The 11331-nt window shown below is 68.2% G+C and overlaps 2 protein-coding genes across 6 annotated transcripts; both read left to right on the top strand.

Moving 5' to 3' along the window:
- Positions 1-561: 561 nt before the first annotated feature.
- Positions 562-4049, top strand: SNX12 (sorting nexin 12). The gene is made up of 4 exons (XM_059732950.1): positions 562-764; positions 1037-1132; positions 1414-1538; positions 2046-4049. Exons 1-4 carry the CDS (start codon positions 600-602, stop codon positions 2146-2148), a joined length of 489 nt encoding a protein of 162 aa, XP_059588933.1. The 5' UTR covers positions 562-599; the 3' UTR covers positions 2149-4049.
- A 720-nt stretch (positions 4050-4769) lies between these two features.
- LOC132252186 (proline-rich protein 36-like) lies at positions 4770-10789 on the top strand. Of its 5 annotated transcripts, XM_059732944.1 has the most exons (8): positions 4770-7339; positions 7528-7735; positions 7827-7967; positions 8070-8231; positions 9566-9666; positions 9833-9947; positions 10028-10099; positions 10584-10789. In XM_059732944.1, the coding sequence occupies exons 1-8, from the start codon at positions 4817-4819 to the stop codon at positions 10616-10618; spliced, it is 3357 nt and encodes a 1118-aa protein (XP_059588927.1). In that variant the 5' UTR covers positions 4770-4816; the 3' UTR covers positions 10619-10789. The 5 variants fall into 5 exon arrangements, with proteins under 5 accessions (XP_059588927.1, XP_059588929.1, XP_059588926.1 ...); XM_059732946.1 differs by lacking the exon at positions 10028-10099; XM_059732943.1 differs by having other exon boundaries at positions 9833-10099.
- Positions 10790-11331: the final 542 nt, after the last annotated feature.

Genomic DNA, 11331 nt, shown 5'->3' with positions numbered 1-11331 from the left:
CGCTCCCTGTGCTCGCCTGCCAGTCTAGGGAGCTGGGGCCTGGCACGGCCGTCCTGTGCCAACAGCTGCCCAAGCCCCTAAGGCAGCAGAGCCGCGCTGCGGGCGGGGCGGGGGCTGCACACCCAGCCCGAGGCCCGCGGAGCGCGCTGATGTATGCGGGGGGGCCCAGCGCCACGTGGGGTGCACGTGACGCCCTAACGGGCCCGCAGCGCCGGGTGGGGTGGGGGTGTCTGCATATGCACGCACACGCGCGGCGGTGCCGGCGTGCAGCCGGCTCGCCCCTTTGCTACTCATGTTCCGGGGCGGGCGGGCGGGCGGATGAAGCGCGCCGGCCGGGACCCTGCGTGCCCCGGCGTGCGGGCGCCCCGGTGGGGCTGGGCCGGGCCGGGCCGGGCCGGGCCGCGGTGCCGGCGCGCAGGGTCCGCGGGCTCGGGCGGGGCGGGGCGGGCGCTCAGCTCCCCGGCCCCTGAATGTGGGCGGGGCGGGGCGGGGCGCGGCCATGCGCGTTGCGGGGCCAGCGCCGGGCGCCCCGGAACCTGGCTGGGCGGGGCGGCGCGGGAGGCGGGGCGGGGCTGTGCGGCGGCGGCGGCGGCGGCACCATGTCGGAGGCGGCGGTGGCCGACACCCGGCGCCTGAACGCGAAGCCGCAGGACCTGACGGACGCCTACGGGCCGCCCAGCAACTTCCTCGAGATCGACATCTTCAACCCGCAGACCGTGGGCGTGGGCCGCGCGCGCTACACCAGCTACGAGCTGCGCATGCGGGTGGGTGCGGGCCGCGCCGCGCCGGGGGAGGGGGCCGCGCTCGCCCGCCCGCCCGCCCGCCCGCCCCGGGCCCTCGCCGCGCCCCGGGACCCGGGCGCTCACGGCCGGGCGGTGTCGGAGCGCGGGGCCGGGCCGGGCCGGGGAGCCGCCAGGTGCGCTGTAGGCCGGGCAGGCGGGCGGTCTGAGCCGGTGCAGTGCCGCCGGGCCGGCCCCGTGCCGGCACCTGCGTGGAGCCCGGGCGCCCGCCCGTTAACCGCGCCTCTGCCTTGCAGACAAACCTCCCCATCTTCAAGCTGAAGGAGTCGTGCGTGAGGCGGCGGTACAGCGACTTCGAGTGGCTGAAGAACGAGCTGGAGCGAGACAGCAAGGTGAGCGCCCGGCCCGGCCCGGCCCGGCCTGCCCTGGTCTCCACCGCCGGGGGGGAGGGACGGACACACTTGAGCTGCTGCCCCTTGTCCCTCTGTGGGGGGGAGGTTCCCAGGGCACGACGCCTGCCCTGCCCTGCCCTGCCCTGCCCTGCCCTGCCCTGCCCTGCCCTGCCCAGCCGGGGCAGCGGGTGGCTTCAGGACCGTGGCCTGCAGGGCTGCCGAGGGGCTGCCCCCCGCGGGCGCACACTGGGCTCTTGGCTGACGCGGGCGCGTGCTTCCAGATTGTAGTGCCGCCGCTGCCCGGGAAAGCCTTGAAACGACAGCTCCCGTTCCGGGGTGACGAGGGGATCTTTGAGGAGTCTTTCATCGAGGAGAGGAGGCAGGGGCTAGAACAGTTTATTAACAAGTAAGCATCACGAGTCGGCACGGGACGTGGCTGGGGCGGTGAAGGGCTGTCTGCTGCTGCTGGGGCCGTGGCCGCTGCCCTCACCGCAGCGCGCAGCTGGCAAAGCTGCAGCTCTGAAGGGATCGCTGCTGTGTGTTGCCCCTTCCCTCTGTGTCGGGGGCTGTGCGCGTGCCGCTGGCTCCTGCGGGGTGCTGAGCAGTGCAGGCCCCTGGGCCTTTCTGCCTCTTGTGCTGGTGCTGAGGCTGCTGCTGCTGTCACTTGGAGACAGCAGCCAGGCGAGGGGAAGGGGGAGCTGGAGCGTGGCACAGGGCCCTGGCATGACCGACTGGGTGCTGCGTCCGTGTGGGTAGGATCAGACCCACAGTGAGGCTCTGTTCTGCACTAACAAGATGGGAGTGGGACCTCCTCCCTTGCAGGCAAAGGTGGCGAGTGTGTCCTTGCTTCCCACAGCATGGGACGAGGCCTGGGCTGGGCAGGCACTAACCTCCGCTCCCGGTTCCCTTGCAGAATCGCCGGACACCCTCTGGCACAGAACGAGCGCTGCTTACACATGTTCCTGCAGGAGGAGACCATCGACAGGAACTACGTCCCAGGGAAAGTCCGTCAGTAGGAGAGCCCGGCACTCTGTCTTCCTCCATTCCACCTTCCTCCTGCAGAAATGACATTTATTTTTACACTAAATCTGTCTCCTCTGAACCAGCTTCTCTCTGAACCTCCCAGTTTCTCCAGTATTTTTTTCTCTTTTCGTATCTGGCAGCAGCGTTGATATCTGCTGGGCTTTGATCTGGGCCTGAAGGTGTGAAGACGCATGCAGTGTATCTGTGGTGGCAGGAGCGAGTAGGTGTGTGACGGGACTGGCACGAGGCATTATTGCAGTGTATGGAAGCTGCCCCTCTCCCCTCACAGAAGGCTCCAAAGTGACCTTTGCTTCCCTGTCCACGCAGCCCCGAGCATATCTAAAGGAAACTGAGCAGAACAGTGATTGTCGCCGGTCAGCCGCGGCAGCAGGTGCTGGGGAGATAGTAAGGCTTACCCAGAAACTCCGGTGCTGGGGCAGGCAGCTGGTCCTTGCCCATCCCATGCCTCCTCCCGCATGAACCCTCCCTCTTCCGCTGCCCAGTCCTGAGGCCCAGGATTCTGCTCTACCCCCTGCTCCAGGCCTCCTGCCTTGCAGGCCTGCTCAGCACAGCGGGGCTCATCCCTCCCCCACCCCATGCTCTCTCCTATGCTGCTGGCAGCTTTGGGGACGTCTCCATCGCCTGAGCTCTCATGGAGCAGTCCAGTATGTTTGGAAGGGGGTTGGGCTGGGCCTGGGCTGCTGAGGCTGCAAGCATGTGTAGCTGAGGAGTTGAGAACGTGCCAAGGCTTGGCCCAGTGCAGGGGGGGGTCTGGTCAGGCTTTGCAGCACCCAGTGAACAGACTTGTGTTGGCTGCTTCTTGCGTTGGTCTCCTCAGGCTTGGCTTCTTCCTTTCACTTCTCGGGAGGTGGGGGGCCTGGCAGGGTGAGTGGGGCACTGCTACTCCCAGACTGAGTGGTGCTGACTGCTGCTTGCCCCCCTCGGGAACGCTCTTGCAATCAGTGTGGGGCAGGAGCTGTTAGATCCAAACTAGCACTAGATGTGCTACCAGTTGCAAGGTGCCCCGGTTGTTGCCCCTCCCTGTGCCTCGCTGCTGCTCCCCCGCCCTGCGAAGCTTTGAGGCCAGGCACTTACTAGTGTGGGCAAAAAGGCACGGACTATTCAGGCAGCTCTTTAAAAGCACTTTCCTCAGAGGGTGCAGAAGGCTGCGAGCCGGTCCCTTCATGGATTTGCTTCTTGGTGCACTTGCCTCTTTGCTCTCCAAACTCAGTTGCTTGCCGTGGATGGGGGACCCTTGTGCAGAGGGGGACCTGGAGGGGCAGTGGGTGTCTTGGCTCTGGAGAGAGGAGGCTTCTGCCTTTTTTGTATTGATCTGCAGTGACCTGACCTCCTGGCCGTGGGGATGCCCAGGCTCCTGCTGGCCAGCGCATCCACTGAGCTATTCACGCGGGGCTCCCCTTGCCCGGGTGTGGTGGTGGGGCTGGGGCAGGGGCTCTGGTGCAGTGGGGGGTGGCGGGGCCGGGAGCCTGGAGTGTCGTTGACGCAGGCTGGCTGAGCGGCTCCCTGGGCTGCACCGGGCTGTGGCGGATGCAGCGTGGCAGGAGTCCAGTCCTGGCAGCCAGGAGTGGCTCCGACTGACACGGGCCGAGGAGGGGTCCTAGGCTGAGGCTGTGCTCCCCTCCACCCTCCCCAGGCGCTGCTTTGGGATGGAGCCGCGCTTCCAGCCTGTCCTTGCTCGCTGTCTGAAGCAACCTGCTGCCTTCCCCATCGGTCATGTTTCTAAACTCCCTCGTCCGTGCACAAGTGCTGGGGGATTGAAGGCTCTTTCTTCTGTGTATATATCCTGCTGCGGGGCTTTAATTCAGCAAATGTCTTCAACCTACTGTCTGATGTCATGTCTGAGTTCTGTTCATATTAAACCACTGTGAAGCCACGCTGTCTACGTCTGTCCCTGAGGGGTTCTCAGGAGGGCGGGGATGCAGAGAGGGACACGAGCTGGGGCGCGGCGGAGCGGGCGGCATGGCCTGTGCCTGCACGCACGTTGCACGGTGCGCAGCGAGCGGCCGTGCTGCCGCGCCCCACGTTCCCGTCGGGAATCGGCTGGCAGGGCCGGAGCAGCGCACAGGCACGGAGGGAGGGAGGAAGGGCCCCGCTGTGCTTGTTTTACATATTACAAAACAAACACGTGAAGTTACATATTCTTAAAACCGAGTGAACAAAATAAGTGTCGTCTTCAGCGCGGGGCTCGCTAAAGGGTCGGAGCCTCCTGCGGCAGGGGCGGTAATGGCAGGGGAAGAACCAGCGCTTCCTCCCGGCCCCTGCTCCGCGGGCTCCAGCCACCCGGCGGGAAGGGGCTGCCCTCCTCGCCTCCCTCCCCCGCTCGCGGGCCGGCGCTCTCCGCGCTGGTGCAGCCGGGACCGGCCCCGGCCGCAGAGGGCTCGTCACCGCCCACGTGCTCGGCGCCCGGCGCCCGCTTCCGGGTGGGGAGGAGCCCGCCGCTCCCATCCGCCAGGAGCCAGCTCGCGCCCTCATTGGCCAGCCCTCGGTGCGAGCGCCGGAGTCACGATTGGTGCAGGGGGACCCAGGCCGCTGATTGGTGAGGGAGCGGCCAATGGCGGCGCGAGCGGCGTATGAAAGCGAGGCGGGCCGCCGGCTCCCACCGCTATGTAGTGTGTAGCTGCGCAGGGGCTGCCGGGCGCTATGGACGGGCCGTGGGAGCCGCCGCCCGACGTGGTGCCGCCGCCGCTCTTCCGCAGCTTCTTCGCGGCCGAGGTCCGCGAGCTCCTGCGGGGCCGCGACGTGTCCACCATCGAGGCGGAGCCGCCGCCCGCCAGCCCCAGCCCCGCGCCCCGCGCCCGCCCCAGGCCCCGCAGCCTGCAGGCGCCGGCCCCGGCCCCCGACCTCACCTTCGTGCTACCGCGCGCCGGGCCCGCGCCCCCTGCCCCCGCCCCGGGCCCGGGCCCCCGCACCCCGCCGGGCTCCCCCTGGGCGCTGCCTGGGCCCGGCGCCGGCGAGCTGGAGCGCAGCGCGGGGGCCGCGCCGGACGAGAGCTCGAGCTGCCTGTCCCTGTGCTCCGGCTCCTTCCTCACCTCCACCCCCCTCACGCCGCCCGCGCGCCTCGCCTTCGCCCGCGCCCCGGCCCCGGCCCTGGCCCTGGCCCCGCGCAGCCTGCTCGCAGCTGGCCCCGAGCCCAGCCACCCGCGCGGCTCCACCACCTTCTTCCTGGACGCCGCCCCGCGCAGCCTGCTCGCCGGCGACCCGGAGCCCGCGGACCCCCATGGCTCCACCACTGCCGGCCTGGACGCTGCCTCACACAGCCTGCTCGCCAGGGACCCCCATGGCTCCACCGCCGCCGGCCTGGACGCTGCCCCGCGCAGCCTGCTCGCCTGCGACCCGGAGCCCGTGGACCCCCATGGCTCCACCACTGCCAGCCTGGACACTGCCCCACACAGCCTGCTCGCCAGGGACCCCCATGGCTCCGCCGCCAGCCTGGACGCTGCCCCGCGCAGCCTGCTCGCCAGGGACCCCCATGGCTCCACCGCCGCCAGCCTGGACGCTGCCCCACACAGCCTGCTCGCCTGCGACCCGGAGCCCGCGGACCCCCATGGCTCCACCACTGCCAGCCTGGACGCTGCCCCACACAGCCTGCTCGCCAGGGACCCCCATGGCTCCGCCGCCAGCCTGGACGCTACCCCACACAGCCTGCTCACCAGGGACCCCCATGGCTCCACAGCCGCCAGCCTGGACGCTGTCCTGCGCAGCCTGCTCGCCGGCGACCCGGAGCCTGCAGACCCCCATGGCTCCACCGCTGCCAGCCTGGACACTGCCCCACACAGCCTGCTCGCCAGGGACCCCCATGGCTCCGCCGCCGGCCTGGACGTGGCTCAGCGCAGTCTGCTCGCGGACGACCCGGGGCCCGGGGACCCGCGCAGCTCCACCACTGCTGTCCCAGGCACAGCCCAGGGCAGCCTCCTTGGGGACAACTTGGAGCTAAGGGATCTGCACGGCTCCACCACCTTCTTCCTGGACGCAACTCGGTGCAGCCTGCTAGGGGATGACTTGGAGCTGAGAGACCCGCGCAGCTCCACCACCGCCGTCCTGGGTGCGTCCTGGGGCAGCCTGCTCGGGACACCCAGGGACCCGTGCGGCTCCACCACAGCCATCCTGGGTGCAGCCCAGGGCAGCCCGCTCAGGGACCCCCATGGCTCCACCACTGCTGTCTTGGGTGTAGCCCAGGGCAGCCTGCTCGAGGACGACCCGGAGCCCAGGGACCGGCGCGGCTCCACCGCCATCCTGGGTGCATCCCAGGGCAGCCTGCTCGGGACACCCAGGGACCCGCACGGCTCCACCACCGCCATCCTGGGTGCATCCCGGGGCAGCCTGCTTGGGACACCCAGGGACCCGCGCGGCTCCACCACTGCCATCCTGGATGCAGCCCAGGGCAGCCCGCTCAGGGACCCCCATGGCTCCACCACTGCTGTCTTGGGTGTAGCCCAGGGCAGCCTGCTCGAGGACGACCCGGAGCCCAGGGACCGGCGCGGCTCCACTGCCATCCTGGGTGCATCCCAGGGCAGCCTGCTCGGGACACCCAGGGACCCGCACGGCTCCACCACCGCCATCCTGGGTGCATCCCGGGGCAGCCTGCTTGGGACACCCGGGGACCCGCGCAGCTCCACCACTGCCATCCTGGATGCAGCCCAGGGCAGCCCACTCGGGGACGACTTGGAGCCCAGGGACCCCCACGGCTCCACCACCGCTGTCCCAGGCACAGCCCAGGGCAGCCTGCTCGGGGCTGACCTGGAGCCCAGGGACCTGTGCAGCTCCACCACCACCATCCTGGGTGACCCTGTAAGCCAGAGCCCTGTCCAGCCCAGCCCAGCCACCAGCACCCACAACACAGCAGTGCCCGAGCACCTGCCTGCACCTCCTGCCTCCCCCAGGCCCATTCCCCCCAGGGGGAAGGAGCCTGCTGGCAGCAACAACACCACCAAGGGCACAGCTCCAGTCAGGCCGAGGATGGCGGCTTGCAGCATCCCGACAGCGCTGCAGGACCTGACCCCCACATCCTGCAGCTCCCGGAGGGCCCCCACGGGCAGAGGCTGTGCCTTGGCAGGGCAGCTGAGCCGCATGTCCCTGAGCAACCTCCGGCTCTCGCTGCAGCGGCCGGTTGGCACCAGGGACATGCTTCTGGGATCGCAGACCAAGGTCCAGCCTCCTGCACAGGTGAGTGGGGCCGGCGGCCACAGCATGAGCCCCTTGCTCAGGACGCTGGGCTGCTGCCAGCTTCCCTTGGCAGAGACACGGGGCAGGGGCTTGGGGGTGCTGAGCCCCTGAAATCCCAGTCGCAGCCTGGAGCAGGAGCCCAGGTCCTGCAGCAGGTTCTGACCCGGGTGCTTCATCTCTGGCTGCAGGTCCCGGCCAGCACCGCGGCGAAGCAGAGCAGTGCCAAGCTGCTCAGCATCGGGAAGTGTTCCACGGGCCTGCGGCCCCCATCCAGGCTCCCGGGGCTAGGCGGTAGCAGAGCTGGTCCTGGGGGCTTGCAGGCTCCTGTGGGGATGGAGCTACCTGGATCCAGCAAAGGGGCCGGGGCTCCTGGGACTGGACTCCCACCTCGCCCAGGTGAGCTGGCTCTGGCTGTGCCCAAGGCCTGTTGGCTCAGGCAGCCGCTGCCCTCGGGGCTGTGAACTTCTCATCTCGTCTCCTCCCCCAGGTAGCAGGCGGCAGCTCGTGAAGCCAGGTCCCAGCAACCCGCCACTTCCTGCTGGAGCCCCCCAGCCCCTGGGGGCCACATCCAGCCCCCAGGACAAAGCTCCGGGAATCAACACCACGTACTCTGCCAGCCACGTGCAAGGTGTGTGTGGGGGGGGTGCTTGGCCCCAGCTGGGGCTCCAGGTGCATGCCCCCCTGGCCAGCTAGGTCTTCCCCAGCCCAATGCTTGCTCCTGTTTTCTCAGCTGCTGCCAAGGCTGCCCAGAGCAGGCTGCCTCCGCGAAGGGCTGTTGCTGGGGCTGTGCCGGCCACAGCTGTGGCACCGCGCTCCCGACTGCAGCCTCCTGCCAAAGCCAGCGCCTCCCCCAGGAGCCTGCCTCCTTGCAAGCGAGTCCGGCTGGGCGAAGGTACGTCTAGGGCAGGCCGTGGGCATAGGGTCCTTGCATCTTAGAGCCATGAGGCTGGCAGGGTGCTCTGGAGGTCGCCTCTAGTCCGACCCCTGCCCACGGCAAGATCTGTCCAAACCAGCCCACACGTGTGGTCCAACCTCCTGGGAAATCTGCATGATCAACCTGACACGGCCACAGGGTCTCATGCCCAAACTGGCCACAGAGAGAGCAGGGGGGTGGCAGCGACTGGCGGCGTGCTCTGTACCGGTGGTTATACACGCCAGGGAGACCCCAGCTGGAGACCATGCCCCTGCTACAGAGGAAGGCAACCCCTCAGTCTGGACCAGTCTTGACCATGGGGTAAAATTCCTCCTTGACCCCAACTGTGGTGACTGGTCTGAGCGTGGGGGCAAGACCCTCCAGCCAGGACCCTGCAGGGTTGGTTCTAGCAGGAGCATTGGCACAGCCCAGCCCCATCCCTGGTCTGGGCTGCAGCCAGCACTCGGCATTTCTGGGAGAGACTTTAACCCCCATGGCACAGAGCAAGAGCAGAAGAGAGAAAAAAAATCCTTTCTAACCCCATGAAGCAATCGGCAAAGCCCGAACGCCTGGGGGAAAAACAGCCACCCTTGCCCTCTGCCACTCAGCTCCACTGTCCATGCCCCAGGCTGGCAGGAGCTCAGCACGGTCCTTGCCAGCGCCTGCCCATTGTAGGTGGCAGAGCTCTGCTCCCTGTCTCTCTGCATCCATGGGGGCTTCCTGGCACCTGTTGCTCCTGCTCCAGGCAGGGCCAGTGGGAGCCAGGGGCTAGGGTGGGGAGGGAGCAGACCTGGGGTGGGGAGGGACACAGACCTGGGGTGTCGGAGGGAGCAGCCAGGTCCTGGGCTACACGGCCTGGGGCTGCTTGGAGCCCCCTTCCTGGTCTGTCTGTGCCTGGTGCCCCCTGATGCTCTTCACTTGCTCTTCCTAAATGCTCGTGCGGGCCCAAGGCTGCGAGGCCCAGCAGGAGCCTGCACTTGCAGATGGCAGCCCTGGGCCAGTGACAGCAGAGGCCTCTTCCAGCACGGGTGAGTGCGGGGTCGCTGCTCCCTGCTCCGGCCGTCATGGGGCTCACTGGCTCTGGGTCCAGCCGGGCTGGGGAGAGGGGAGGAGGTGGCGCAGAGGCGGCCACTCCCCAGCAGGGGGCAGCACCTGCACAGGCATGTCCAACATGCATGTGCAGCCATGACCCATGTGGGGCCTGGACCCGGGACCCCTCCCCTAAGTGCCCCTGTGCAGCGCAGGCAGGAGCAGGGGGTGTAGGGCAGCCCCAGCCCGGAGCCCTCAGTCCCACACTGCATGTCTCTTCCCAGGTGATGCTGCCCAGGGCCCCACGTGCAGGGATCCCATGGCTCTGCTCCGCAGCTCTCCCAATGTGGCTCCTCGGGGCGTGGGCGCAGCTGCCCCCATGCAGGTAATGGCGCTGCCTCCAGGCCCCAGGACCCAGCCTGCAGTGGCTTGCGGGGCTGTGGCTGCGAAGCTGCTTGGGCCTGTCTCAGCAGGGCTGTGGCCCATGCGCAGCCCTGCATGAGCTCCTGGCGAGCCCCCAGCCTGCCAGGGTCTCAGTGCCCCCCTGTCAGTCCCCAGGCAACCTGCTAAACCGAGAGCTGGAGCAAGCGCAGAACGAACTGGAGCTGGCACGGAGCAAGCTGCAGAGGGTCCAGAGGGAGCTGGAAGGAGCCAGGACCGAGCTAGGTACGTTGCTGTTGCTGGCCCTGCGGGATGAGCTGCGAACTGGCACCCAAGCACAGGCTGACCTCCCACCCCTTTTGCAGCGGAGAAAGATACCCAGTGCCAGGCCTATCGTAGGGTCATTGCCGACCTCCAAGCTCAGCTGGAAGCAGCAGGTAGGTGGCCCTAGTGAGGCAGAGAGCCTATCCTGGTTGCTCCAGGGCTGCACTCCCACCTCCAGAGCCTCCAAGGGCTCAGGCTGGGCTCGAGACTGGCTCAGCCAGGGCCTGGGCAGAGCCAGACCCACCACTGCTGTGGCTGGGCGTTCCCCGAGGCCTCCCTGCCCCGGCACGCTGCCTCCCCTTGCCGTGCCTGCTGGCTGCCAGCCCTACACAGACATACATGGGCCTGCCTGGGCCAAGCTACGTGGCCCCTGGGGCAGGTGGTGGCACTGGGGTTTCACTCCCTCCTTGTCCCTATCCCTGCGGGTGCTGAGCTCCTGTGCTGCGGGAGCGGTCATGGTGTTGTGTTGTGCTGTGCGGCCTCCTGGCCGTGTCCCGGGGTGGAGGGCAGTGCCCCTCCTATGGCCCAGGCACACGGTGCGAGGGGGTGTGGGCTCCTTCCACAGCTCCCCGTGTCTGACGCCTGTGCTTGTTCCAGGCTCTATGGCCGAAGGGTGCAGGCGCGAGGCGTGATGGTGTTGCAGCGGAACGACGGTGACTGGGGCCCCTGCCCAGTGCTTTCACCTGGCGGCAGCTGCCCCTACCCCTACCCCATGGGATAGCCTCTGTGCAGCCCTTGCATCCTGCACAGGGCCTGGGAACTGCTTTTACTGGTTGTATTTAATAAAGATTAAAGTTCTCTTCCTCCTGCCCCCCTGGTTACCTTGCCTTGGCCTGTGCTTGCCCAGCTGGGGCCCATGTAGAGCAAGGCTGCAACCCCTTGGGCTGCTGTCATGCCTCTGGGTACTGCTGCAGGTGTGGGGATGGGGCTAGGGTGGGGGCCAGTCTTCCCCACCAGCTGCCCTGTCCCAGCTGGAGGTGGCTCCTGCAGCCCTCGTCTGCTGTATGCCGGCTGCAGGGCAGGTGTGCAGTGGTCACGGAGGCCTGGCCCTGGCCCCTGCCCTGGGAAGTGCCTGCAGCTCTGCGCATGGGGTGCTTGCTGCAGAGCCTTGGGCCTGTGCCAGTGAGGGCCCCAGGGTGCTCCCCTCTCCCACAGCGATAGCAGCTGGTGTGTGGCCTGGCTCTCCTTCCCTGAGGGAGCTGGCTCCGGTGAGTCCCAGCAAGGCTGTGCTGCTGCCTGGCACAGGGACCCAGCCCAGACTGCCTGTAGTGCCTGCATCCTCTGCCCTGCACCTGGGCAGCAAGCCCCAAGCAAGTTCTCCAGGCACAGGTGCTGGGTCACAGCA

This window comes from Alligator mississippiensis, chromosome 8, assembly GCF_030867095.1.
Source record: "Alligator mississippiensis isolate rAllMis1 chromosome 8, rAllMis1, whole genome shotgun sequence".
Lineage (NCBI taxonomy): Eukaryota > Metazoa > Chordata > Crocodylia > Alligatoridae > Alligator > Alligator mississippiensis.
The sequence above is the reverse complement of the archived record's forward strand: the minus strand, read 5'-3'. Positions and strand labels throughout refer to the sequence as shown.